General features: G+C 39.0%; 1 protein-coding gene across 14 annotated transcripts in view; it reads right to left on the reverse strand.

Moving 5' to 3' along the window:
- The window catches only part of CSNK1G1 (casein kinase 1 gamma 1), a 186409-nt gene that overhangs the window by 96279 nt on the left and 76985 nt on the right, over positions 1–13145 (reverse strand). For all 14 annotated transcript variants that reach the window (XR_004301072.1, XM_032418032.1, XM_032418030.1 and 11 more), the window contains one exon: positions 10001–10400. Coding sequence is in view for 13 of the 14 variants with exons in the window: in XM_032418032.1 (XP_032273923.1) it covers positions 10001–10181 (181 nt within the window). In the remaining variant the exon portion in view is untranslated. The remainder of the gene's footprint in view (positions 1–10000; positions 10401–13145) is intronic.

Raw genomic sequence — 13145 nt, forward strand, 5'->3', positions numbered from 1 at the left:
GACCAACAAAAGCAAGAGTTACTTAAGTTTTAGACCTGTAAGGACCCTTGGCATTGCCTAGTCCAACCTTCATCATTTTAAAGATGAGAGAGATTAGAGACTAAATGCCTTGGTCAAGGTAAAATAAACTAGCCTGCTTCTCCCTCTCCCACTCCCCCTGCTTGTGTTCTCTCTCGCTGTGTCTCTCTGTCAAATAAATAAAATCTTTAAAAAAAAAATTAATGAAAGATATGTGGATAACTAAGAAAATTCTTTAAAAATCAAGTATCAATAATTTTTTTTTAAAGATTTTATTTATTTATTTAACAGAGAGAGCGAGAGAGCACAAGCAGGGGGAGCAGCAGAAGGAGAGGGAGAAGCAGGCTCCCCACTGAGCAGGGAGCCCGATGCGGGGCTCGATCCCAGGACTCTGGGATCATGACCTGAGCCGAAGGCAGACGCTTAACCATCTGAGCCACCAGGCGCCCCAAGTATCAATAATTTTTAATTTTGAGGGAAGGGGTTTGGGGATGTATGTGGAAGAAAACATAGTAATAGTGCTCTCGTAGCTCAGCTGTGAACAATATTTTCACAACCATAACACTATAAATGTAGAAAAATAGTTTAAACAAAAAGTATAACATAAGTATATTGGGAGAATGTGGGGAGTGACTGGGATGGTGTATACCAGAAAAATAAAAAACTATCTTTAATAACACTTAGGAGAAAGGAGCTATCTAGAAGACATTGGGGTTTTTTTTTTTTTTTTTAAGATTTTATTTATTTGACAGAGAGAGAGACAGCCAGAGAGAGAACACAAGCAGGGAGAGCTGGAGAGGGAGAAGCAGGCTTCCTGCAGAGCAGGGAGCCCAATGTGGGGCTTGATCCCAGGACCATGGGACCATGACCTAAGCCGAAGGCAGATGCTTAACCATAAGCCACCCAGGCGCCCCTAGAAGACATTGTTAAAAGAGTTGAAATGCTTGCCTGTAGAGATCAGGATTTTACAACCTATGCTCTATGATTGTTTTCATTAAAATTAGATTATAAAAGGGGCGCCTGGCTGGCTCAGTTGGTAGAGTGTGCGACTCTTGATCTCAGGGTTGTGAGTTTGAGCCCCACATTGGGTGTAGAGATTACTTAAAAAATAAATTAAAAATTTAAAAATTAGATCATAAAAAATATATATCTATAGCATTCTCTTGCCCTAGTAACCCCAACTCAGGAAAAAAGCAGATTAATCTAGTATGATCTGTTCTTTGAGAGTCCACTATGACGGGCAGTAAGCTCCAGTTCCTTTGATAAAAGCTTTGCTTTTTTGGAAAAGTCTAAGTTCAGACAGTTTTTTCCTTAGGATGTATGATGGCATCACGTAAATATTGATTCTGAACTCTCCTCATAATCAAATCCAAAATCATCTTTGCTTCATAGTCCTGCTCACACAATTCCAGATTGTTGTTTTTTTTTTTAACTTTATTTATTTCACACACACACACACACACACACACAGATCACAAGCAGGGGGGTGCAGAGGGAGAGAGAGAAGCAGGCTCCCGGCCAAGCAGGGAGCCTGATGCAGGGCTCAATGCCAGGACCCCGGGATCATGACCTGAGCCGAAGGCAGATGCTTAACCGACTGAGCCACCCAGGCACCCCTCCATATTGGTTTTAGCAATCCTGGAAACTTCACCATTAAATTCTCCTGATAAACTAGCCAAGATGCATAATCCTGAAGAATCCTATCTGCGACACTTCTAAAATTGCTGTATTAATGTGATGCATGCAGACTGTGTGTCAGCGAATGTGGCTGAAGTGCTTGACTCCTACCATTTTTTGATGGATTATGCTGACAAAAAAAAAAATTCTTCCTCAAGATCTGTTAAAGCTGCTTAACCTCAACAACCTCTGCTGAGTTAGAGCTAACAGGGTGTAATTCCAAAAGAAATTTAAACTATGATACTACTAAGAACAAGAATTTTATACTTACTTGTAGTTTTTTCAAGAAAATTAAAACGCTTTATTTCTGGAATCATAATTTTAAATTAAATCCCTCCGCAACATACTATGGAAGCAAAACAAAGGATATAATCTGTTACACACCTGTGAAGTGGGGCCATTAAACATCCCTTACAGAAGGGGGAAAGTATTTTGTCAGATCTACAACTTACTTTGAATGGTGCAAGCACAGACACACATTCACACACACACACACAAATGTACACACACATCTCCAAAGATATAAAATATACGGGACAAAATATTAACAACTGGTAAATCTAGATAATAGTATATTATGGATAATCACCATCCTATTCTTTTTACTTTTTAGTAAAAATATGAAAGTCTTCATACAAGGATGGGAAAAAATAAAACAAAAGTTTAAACAATATTTGTATTATGTATATAAATGCTCACTATGTATCAACCATTGTATTATGTGCTTATATACATGATCTGAATTATATTTCCACAACAAATCTGTAAAGTAGGTATTATTACTCTTACCTTAAAAGGGGGGGGGAGGGGGACTTGGAAAAGCAATATGACTCCAGGACTCTTACTTTTAACCACTTGGGAAAGAGAGTGATGACATGACTTCTTGTTCTACTTGTTTTAGTATGTTCCATCCAAAGACCCTACAAGTTTGCAAATGTACAGGAGAACCTTAACAATGCTGTAAAAGCACAATACATCTGTTTCTGTTTCATTGGCTGGCATAGTTTTGGGGTGATACGGACTTAGTTCTGTATGTTCAAAATGATAAGATTTACTAAGAAACTATGAATAAAAAAGTAACATTTTGTTTTACAATGCCTTCACTTTCAACTAAAGAATAAACACTTTTAAATTTTGTCTTAAGCCTATATTCTTTCAGATGAATGATTTTCAAAACTTTTTAACACAGCAGAGGGGTACCTCGGTGGCACAGTTGGTTAAATGTCCAACTCTTGGTTTTGGCTCAGGTCATGATCTGGGCATCGTGGGATCGAGCCCCACGTGGGACTCTGCACTCAGTGCAGAGTCTGCTTCAGACTCTTTCTCCCTCTCCCTCTGGCCCTCCCCACTGATCACAAACACGCTCTCTCTCAAATAAACAAATACAATCTTAAAAAAATTTTAATTCAGCAGATTGCTATCTTTTGAACAAAATCTTATTGAAAACTCAGTATATAGGTGAGAGTCCTTTCTCTTCATTCTTCCTTTCCCATTCTCTCACAGTAGGAACTAAGGGCTATAAGACCTTGTGGGACACAATATGAAACCAAGGGCTTTAGAAAATATGCATCTGTAAACCGTTAATGATCACAACTGCCAAACATAGAACTGGCTGGTAAAAGCTGAAGTTACAAATTCCCATTTAAGTTCATTAGTGATAGATAAGTAATTCAGGTAAGGAAAGAACAATATGCAGAGATGTTGTCATGTACACCCTACTTTAGTCACAGAAATAAGTATCTTATTTTAGAAGCCAGGGAGGACAGTGTCAAAGGACAAGTTGCTACCCTTGGCCAATTTACCTTTGTCAAAAACATCCTTCTCTGCTAATGTACTTTTGCGTATTTCATCAGATACCAAAGATGAAAAATAGCAAAAAAAAAAAAAAAGAATTCTTTGTGCCTCCATTTTCTTATTTGCAAGTAAAAAGATTCTCTAACAATGTCCTATTTCACAAGAATAATATGAAAATTATTAAAATTATATGCGAGATTGTCTAGTCTAAAGGGTCTCCCATTAACATAGGTACATACCTATTAGGAATGGGAAAGAAATATCATCTACTTATTCTTGCAACTAAGAAGAAAAACAAGCCATTATTTGTAGACTATATTAAATATAGACAACATTTTCTTAATTCTGGAGGAATAGAATCATTCACAACTTAATGTTTACATGATTCTTTCCAGGCCTGATTCAGAATACTCAAAATTAAAAAAAAAAAAAAAAAAAGGCCTCAAAATAGCCCCCATGTTTCTCAATTAATGAAAAACAACTTGCACATCTATTTCCATTGCATTGTATCCTCCAACCTTTTATTCACAATCATCCTTCATCAATCTTTCTTTCTCAAATCTTCAAAATTCCCTTATCTATAGAGGCAATACACACAGGTAAGACTCCACAGAAATAATCTTTCCACTGAGAAACAGGCAAAGGCCACAAAGAAGCAACTCTTAAAAGAAGATATATAAATCAGTGTATAAAGACATTTAACTTTACCCGTGAACCTATACACATTTAATAAGACACCATTTTACCCTATCAGACTAGCATAGATCAAAAGATTCTCAATAATGTTCAAGGTTTTTGAAAGGGTAGGGAAAGAACCACCCATGCACACACATGCAGACACAGGCAGAAAGTAAAGAGAAACCATCTTTCCAGAGGGCAAATTTCCAATATGTAACAAAATCACAAATATGGATATCCTTTTACTCAGAGTGTACACTTCCCGGATTTATCCTAATAAAATAGACAAGTTTGTACTACAAGGATGTACTACAGGCATCTATTAGGATGCTCAGTACAGTATCATTTATAATATGAAAAAACAGAAACAATTTATATGTATATATAATTTGGCTAAATTACAGAATAACTACAGACATTAAAAATGAATGATCTAGGAGTGCCTGCGTGGCTCAGTTTGTTAAGCGTCCGACTCTTGGTTTTGGCTCAGGTCATCTCAGGGTCGTGAGATGGAGCCGATATAGGGCTTCGTGCTGGGCGTGGAGCTTTCTTTCTTTTTTTTTTTTAATTTTATTTATTTTTGACAGAGAGAGAGAGAGCACAAGCAGAGGAAGCAGCAGGTAGAGGCAGAGGGAGAAGCAGGCTCCCCGCTGAGCAGGGAGCCCGATGTGGGGCTCGATCCCAGGACCCTGAGATCATGACCTGAGCCGAAGGCAGACGCTTAACCGTCTGAGCCACCCAGGAGCCCCATGGGCGTGGAGCTTTCTTAAGATTCTTTCTCTCTCTGCTCTCCTGCCACCTCTCGTGTGTGCATGCATGCTCGCTCTCATAAAAAAAAAGAATGCTCTATATTTATTTTTTATTTTTTTTTTTAAAGATTTCTATTTGACAGAGAGACAGACACAGAGAGAGCACAAGCAGGGGGAGCAGTAGAGGGAGAGGGAGAAACAGGCTCTCCACTGAGCAGGGAGCTGGATGTAGGGCTCGATCCCAGGACCCTGGGATCATGACCTGAGCCGAAGGTAGACGCTTAACCTACTGAGCCACCCAGGTGCCCCAAGAATGATCTATATTTATATTTAAATTGAAAAAAGAAATCCGTGCTATATTAAGTGATAAAAATACGTTTATAGTACAATTTGATTACATTTCTAAAATATGTCCTGATATACATTATAGAAAATTAAATTAATTTAATAAAATTAGTGGTTATCTTTGGAAAAACATTTTTTTTTAAAAGATTTTATTTTTAAGTAATCTCTACACGCAACGCGGGGCTCCAACTCACAATTCCGAGATCAAGAGTTGCATGCTTCACCAACTGAGCCAGCCAGATGTCCCTGGAGAAACTTCTAAAGTAAAATTTGAAAAAACTCTTCTGACTTTCCAACCTCTCTACTCTTCAAGCTCTTCCTCTTCCAGCATCCCTTAAATGTACCTTTCTCCCACTCATACGAACACCATAAAGTATCATCTCATCATCTGTGACTGCGTGTCTATTAACACCTACATGGTGTTAATCCCTATCAAGCCTAAACTTCTCTTAGTCTCAGATTCACATTTTTGCATATGTGCTGCACACTCCTTAAAGTCAATATATTAACAAACTGTATTTCCTATTTCCATTAAAAGTTTCCTCATTTACTTGGTCTCTCCACGCTGGCAAACTCGGTCATCTTTGAAAGCTACCCCTCAAACATCTGGTGGTCAAATCCTGCCTACAATCTACTTATGAAATTTCTCCCTCATTCATCCCTTCCTTTCATCTCACTGCCATTTTCAGAGCTAAGAGCTAAGGCAGGTCTGGCCATTTCTGACTTAGACTATAAAGCCAAACAAACATTTCTTAAGTACCCATTAACATTTCTTAAATACACATTATATGCCATACACAGTAAAAGGAGCTGAGAATATAAAGATTAATGAAGCAAAGTTAATCAGGTTAATCTTGAGGCAAAGAGATGGGGGAAGATAATACAATGTGACAAGTTTTATAATTAGAGCAAAATCCACAAGATGTCAATCTCTTTCTTATCTGATCTAATCTTACAACTACCTGAATAATCTATCTAGAATACAAACGAGATCATGTCACTCTTCTGTTGTAAAACCCTTGATGATTCTACTCCACTGCCTACAGGATAAAGTCCAAATGCTTTAATACCATCTAAACACTTCACAATCTGGTCCCAACCTACCTAATAGAGTCATCTATGACTTTTTTTACTTCACATCCATTAACCCAGTCATGTTGTTGGGTTAACTAGTTGCTACTCTGATAATGTTTTGTGCTCCTACTGCTGGAGAGCCCTTCTTCCTTGTGCCCACCAGTGGAAGTCTTGTCCTATTCTCAAATAATACTTCCTTTCTGAAACCTTTATTAACTGCTGCCAAAGCAGTTTTTAATATGATCTATTATAATACTTATCACTTCATGTTATAATTTGTTTTTTTCTTTCTACCAGTAGACTGTGAGACAGATTCTTTTTTTTTTTAAAGATTTTATTTATTTATTTTGACAGAGAGAGAGACAGCGAGAGAGGGAACACAAGCAGGGGGGAATGGAAGCGGGTGAAGCAGGCTTCCCGCCGAGCAGAGAGCCCGATGCGGGGCTCGATCCCAGGACCTTGGGATCATGACCTGAGCCGAAGGCAGACGCTTAACGACTGAGCCACCCAGGCGCCCCTGTGAGACAGATTCTTAAGGACAGAAACTACACTTTGTTATTCTATCTTTCCCAAAGTCTAGTAAAATAGTAATTATTCAAGAAATGTTTGTTAAGGGGCGCCTGGGTGGCTCAGTCATTAGGCGTCTGCCTTCAGCTCAGGTCATGATCCCGGGGTCCTGGGATCGAGCCCCGCATCGGGCTCCCTGCTCCACGGGAAGCCTGCTTCTCCCTCTACCACTCCTCCTGCTTGTGTTCCTTCTCTGGCTTTGTCTCTCTCTGTCAAATAAATAAAATCTTAAAAAAAAAAAAAAAAAAAAAGAAAGAAAGAAATGTTTGTTAAGGGGTGCCTGGCTGGCTCAGTCGTTAAGCGTCTGCCTTCGGCTCAGGTCATGATCCCAGGGTCCTGGAATCAAGCCCCACATCAGGCTCCCTGCTCAGCGGGGAGCCTGCTTCTCCCTCTCCCCTCTGCTCATGCTCTCTCTCTCACTCTCTCTCAAATAAATAATAAATAAAATCTTAAAAAAAAAAAAAAAGAAATGTTTGTTAAATGAATGATGGGGTAGAAACAGATTTGCAGAGAACCAAAATTTACTAACATTGCATTATTTTCTTTGTTTCTCTATCTGGAAACCAGAGGTCTACCTAAATCCAGTGGTACTAAGGCCACTACCTACCACCAGGAGCCTGAAGGAGGCTATGTTTTTTTCTCTCTCTTTCCATTCATCTGGCTATCTATCCATCCCACAGATTAACAACAGTAAATAACAGAGATAGAATCCCCACCCTCCAAGGAGGTTATATTCAAGTAAGGAGAGACAATTAACAGGTAAACAAACATGAATAAATCATTTCAGGTAGTGATCAATGTGAGGACTAAAATAAAGTGTTTGATGGGATAGAATATAGCTAGGGGAGAAATGTGCCATTTTAAATGGAGGTAGGGGAGAAATCACTGAAGGTTTCTCTGAGAAGGTAACAAAAGATAAAGCCTGAAGGATGAGAGGCAACTACCTAAGCAAAATTTGGGGGAAGAATTCTGCAGCAGAAGGAACTTTAAGTGCCAAAGCTCTGAAGCAGAAATGCATCTGGCTGTTTGAGGGGCAGAGAGACAGTGTGGCTAGAGAAAGAAACGAATGTGGAGAAGAAAGCATGGCTTTGTAGGTGGTAGCCTTGGTGAAGGCCCATCTGCACCTGCCTTGAGTTCGGAATTTCTAGTTTATATCTTCTGTTGTCTGCACAATCTCCTACTTACTAATATCACAGCCAAAGAGCAGTGGAATGGAGTATATAGCACACCCTGTTAGGAAGATGTCAAATGATTCTGGAAGTACCTTTTCTGGTTTCTGTTGATAAAAAGTATTCCTAGATACAATGTCATGACAATATGGTCCCAGGGATAATGAAAACCTGATAAGTACACAAGACTAAAACCACTTCAAAAGAAAGGTCTTTCTACTGACTACAAGGCAAGCCAAAATGAGAACTCCCAAAATTATCCTAAATTCATATAAGGAAATAAAACACAACACTCTACTACTCTGAAATACATATGGGCTACAAATTTATCCTTTTAACTCAGTAAGTTTTTCTATTCCTGTGTAAACTTAAAGATCATCTAATACAAATCTAGACTTAAGTAATTAAACAAGACGATTTCCAGTTTTCACTGACTAAAGTTGTTCTTTATCTTTAAGAGAAATCAAACAATTTTATGATGTTCTGAGAAAGCAAGAATTTATATGCATCAAACTGCCTCTCAGTAGTAATTCTGTGGATGATTATGTCATAATCTATTTAATTCAAGTTACTACTGTGATGTTAGAGCAAAGTCAATCCATTACATAAATGAATATTCACGAAACTAGCTGCTAAAACAACTCAGTAGTTGCTAGGAACTCAAGCAGTGTGAAATTACACATCTTACTCCTCTTCTCAGTAGCATCTGCTAGATTTGCTAACTCGAACATCACTAAATATAAAGAGCCTTCCATTACACTAGTCAGGTCTTAAAATTCCAGGCTGCTGGCCTTCTACCAGTAAAAATAAGAGTCTCATGCTCTACCGACTGAGCTAGCCGGGCGCCTCTACCAATAAAAATAAATTCATACTCAGCATCCTTAAATTCAACAGTGCACCCAGTGATCTCTCCCTAGGGTAGTGATGCTTCCCGGATTCTCTCTATGAGGGACCAGAGACAACATTTTTTCCTTCTTCTTTTGAAGATCAGAAATAGCAGAGGTGACAAGCAATAATCATCTCACCCTCCCACACTCCTGTTCCCCCAAGGGCCAGAGTCTCTTACAATGGGTGTTCACAATAATCCATACCCATAACAGCTATGGAGAAAAAGCAAACACTTTAGCCTAAAAGGGAACCTCTTCACATTCTCCAAGCTGATGTCCAACTTCATACAAGATCTTTCATTTTCTCTTCCCAATTCATCCAGGGAGGGCCACTGAAAAATTTATAAATACCTATTGTATCTACTTCCCAATTTCACATCTTCAAACTGGTTTTGTCATTTTTCATCATTGTACTCATAAATGTATACTTGAAATTAAAAAATCCATTTCCTTGGCTGGGCAATAAAATTGCATAATTTCTCCCTGGAGTTCTAGATCAATCCTGATATTGGTTATTTTCAGGAAAGAAATGCAAACATAGTATCAGTTGGAAAGCCTCTCTGAACAGGATGTATATCCTTATAGACTAAGTCTGGGTATTACTCAATAAGGATTTACCCCTTATAAGGGGTAGAGTCTGAATTAAAGCAAGGCCTTACTCCCTCCTCACAGTGTGGTTCAAGGACCAACAATATCTAGGTCACTTGAAGTTTGTTAAAAAGAATTTAGGGCTCTACCTCTCAGGCCAACGAAATCAGAATTTTCATTTTATTGCTATCTGTATGCAGCTCTCCCTACATCATAAAATCTCAGAATTGGTGGTAAATTTAAAAGCCTATCATACACAAACAGAGATGAACCTTGGATACAATTATAACTGGTAGTGACTATAGTCCCCTTCACAAATTCTTTAGTTCTTATAATAACAAGTCCTCCTTAAGATAATATCTCATGAAATTATAACTGCTTGTTTTAAAACACACCAAAGCTAATTATAGCTGCTGTTGTTGTTCGAAGCCACTGATATAACCAAAGTCCTTACCTAATCTGAGCTCTCCGAAGTTCCCACACCCTATCTTCTTGCCAACCCTGAAATTGGGTCCCACCATAAGAACCCCAGAGGATGTTGAGGAGCCAGACGGTCGGGGACAGTGGGTACTCCTTTGTGCCATGGGTTTAGTTGTCCGTTGTCTTTCATCCTTCTCCCTACTAGGATGGTCCATGATCCTACACGACAGAGTCTCTGCACGAGTAGCCTCAGTCTGTATATTTCTCTTCAATACAAAAGTACATCCAAATAAACCGTGGTCAGAGAAAATTAAGGAGATCTTTTGGCACCATATTTATGTTTCTAATGTATCTCCAGGAGATGAAAAATCATTGATTTGTTCTTGTAGGACATGTAGTCTGTGGATCTCAAGCATAGGAGGGTATTTTGTAACCTAGGTAAAAATCAAGAAAACATACAGTTAAAAATTAAATTTTAAAACAAATTCAGAAAGTTACCACTAATTAGAATGGATCCTATCCCAAAATGAACAAAGTGGATAGCTTCCTGAAATGGGTTTTGGTTTTATATTCTCCAACAGTTTAGCCATCTGGACTAGTTATTCATCTGGTAACATAAGCTCAGTAGGCTGCAGACCATAGCAGCTAAGGGAACACGCAAGCCTTTAACATAAAATGCTATCTTTGGGGTGCCTAGGGGGCTCAGTCGGTTAAGCATCCAACTCTTGATCTCAGGGTCATGAGTTCAAGCCCTGTGTTGGCCTCCACACTGAGAGTGGAACCTACATACATACATACATACATACATATATACATACATAAATAAATGCTATCTTCTAGTACTGGACATATGACCCACAAGAAAGCCATTTGCTCCCTTTTTCTTTCTTTTTTTTTTTTTTTAAAGATTTTATTTATTTATTTGACAGAGAGAGACACAGCTAGAGAGGGAACACAAGCAAGGGGCGCGGGAGAGGGAGAAGCAGGCCCCCCGCCGAGCAGGGAGCTTGATGCGGGGCTCAATCCCAGCACCCTGGGATCATGACCTGAGCCAAAGGCAGACGCTTAACGACTGAGCCACCCAGGCGCCCCCATTTGCTCCCTTTTTCATCATTGGCCAACAGAAAGATACAGTGAGGTTAAGTCTAGTTAAATAAACTGAGGACATTTAAAAGCTCTTCCTTCAACTTTGTATAGGACCTATCATAAATGAACTTACTTACTGTCCCCCCCTCCTCCATCCCCACCATTTATCAAGCACTGACAGCAACAACACAATCCAAAACAAGTTACTGATGACACAGACTACTTCTATAAAAGACTTCCCAAAACCCTAGGGGTACTAAGCAGTCCTAGACTAAAGCTTTGCAATTGTATCTAACATCCTCCAATTATCTTTGTTGTTTCCTAAAGGTCCTTCAGACAGTATTAGTAAGAGAAGGGAAATAAAACTTAACATGTTTTAGATAGTTCTGTCTTAACTGGTGCAGGTATGTCTATGTATGAGAAACTGTCAGGCTATACTTTATTCCCTTATCTTATAAATTTCTTTGAAGACAGGAAAAAGATGGATCTTAGCCTATCCAGACAATTTTGAGCTATTCAACTAACTCCCAAATTTTCATAAATTATCACTAGTGTAATAGTTTCATTTATAAGATTTGGAAAACTGTAATACCTTATCTATTGCTCTTCATATTTTTCATTTGTGTTCACTCTAACAGATGGAGGTTATTTTCATGCTTGTCATTAACTTTCTCCATTGCACTTAAACTCATGAAACATTAGGTGGAGTAATCACGTACAGCCCACATTATCCATGTATACTTGCATGTATGTACAGAAAAACATACAGTACTTGCCAAGTTAGAACCCTGCAGAAAGTCAAAAATCGTGTTCAGCTGGGAAAAGGATGTTTTTAACACCTGCTTGTAGCCCAGAAGAATCACATTAACTCGCACAAACATGGAAAAAACTTACATTTAAGATACCAATTTTCTGGGGCGCCTGGGTGGCTCAGTCGTTAAGCGTCTGCCTTCGGCTCAGGTCATGATCCCAGGGTCCTGGGATCGAGCCCCACATCGGGCTCCCTGCTCAGCGGGAAGCCTGCTTCTCTCTCTCCCACTCCCCCTGATTGTGTTCCCTCTCTCGCTGTGTCTCTATCAAATAAATAAATAAAATCTTTAAAAAAAAAAAAAAAGATACCAATTTTCTGATCTATGCATGCAACATGAGCATGGTCTAATCTGTAATTATGAAAGATGAATAATATTTAATACTACTTTTATATGGCACCTCTCATTTAAGAAATCAAACTAATTGAACAATTAAAATTTTCAAAATCCTATTTATCACCACCCATTGCTCAAAACTATTTTCTACTACCCCACTGCAAACTCTTTAGCTTGTCATTTGAGTCCCTTCAATATTAAACCCCCTATTTAAATTCTTTTTTTTTTTTTTTTTTTTAAAGATTTTTTTATTTATTTGACAGAGAGACACAGCAAGAGAGGGAACACAAGCAGGGGGAGTGGGAGAGGGAGAAGCAGGCTTCCTGCGGAGCAGGGAGCCTGATGCGGGGCTCGATCCCAGGACCCGGGGGTCACGACCTGAGCTGAAGGCAGACGCTTAACGACTGAGCCACCCAGGCGCCCCTAAATTCTTGTATTAAAAAGTTACTACATGGGGTGCCTGGGTGGCTCAGTCGTTAAGCGTCTGCCTTCGGCTCAGGTCCTGATCCCAGGGTGCTGGGATCGAGCCCCGCATCGGGCTCCCTGCTCCGTGGGAAGCCTGCTTCTCCCTCTCCCGCTCCCCCGTTTGTGTTCCTTCTCTCGCTTTGTCTCTCTCTGTGAAATAAATAAAATCTTAAAAAAAAAAAAGTTACTACATAAACACAAGGAGCATCCATTGTTAGCCCTTATACCTAGAATGGCCTCTTCTGTCTTAAAGGCCTGACTCACATCCTATGTCCCTTGTGAAACCTTTTATAACCAACTCATTATTAACACTTGGAGCACCACTGTGTATACTATGTATATATTTGCCACTAAACATGTACCAGATTATATTGATATGTACTCTAATATTCAATTTGATTATAAGCCTTTGGAGTTAGGGATCTTGTCATATCTCTTTTAGTTTCTTGCATATAATTGGTACTTAATAAATACTGAGTAATA

Source organism: Phoca vitulina, unplaced genomic scaffold (assembly GCF_004348235.1).
Source record: "Phoca vitulina isolate PV1807 unplaced genomic scaffold, GSC_HSeal_1.0 scaffold20, whole genome shotgun sequence".
In the NCBI taxonomy this organism is placed as follows: Eukaryota; Metazoa; Chordata; class Mammalia; order Carnivora; family Phocidae; genus Phoca; species Phoca vitulina.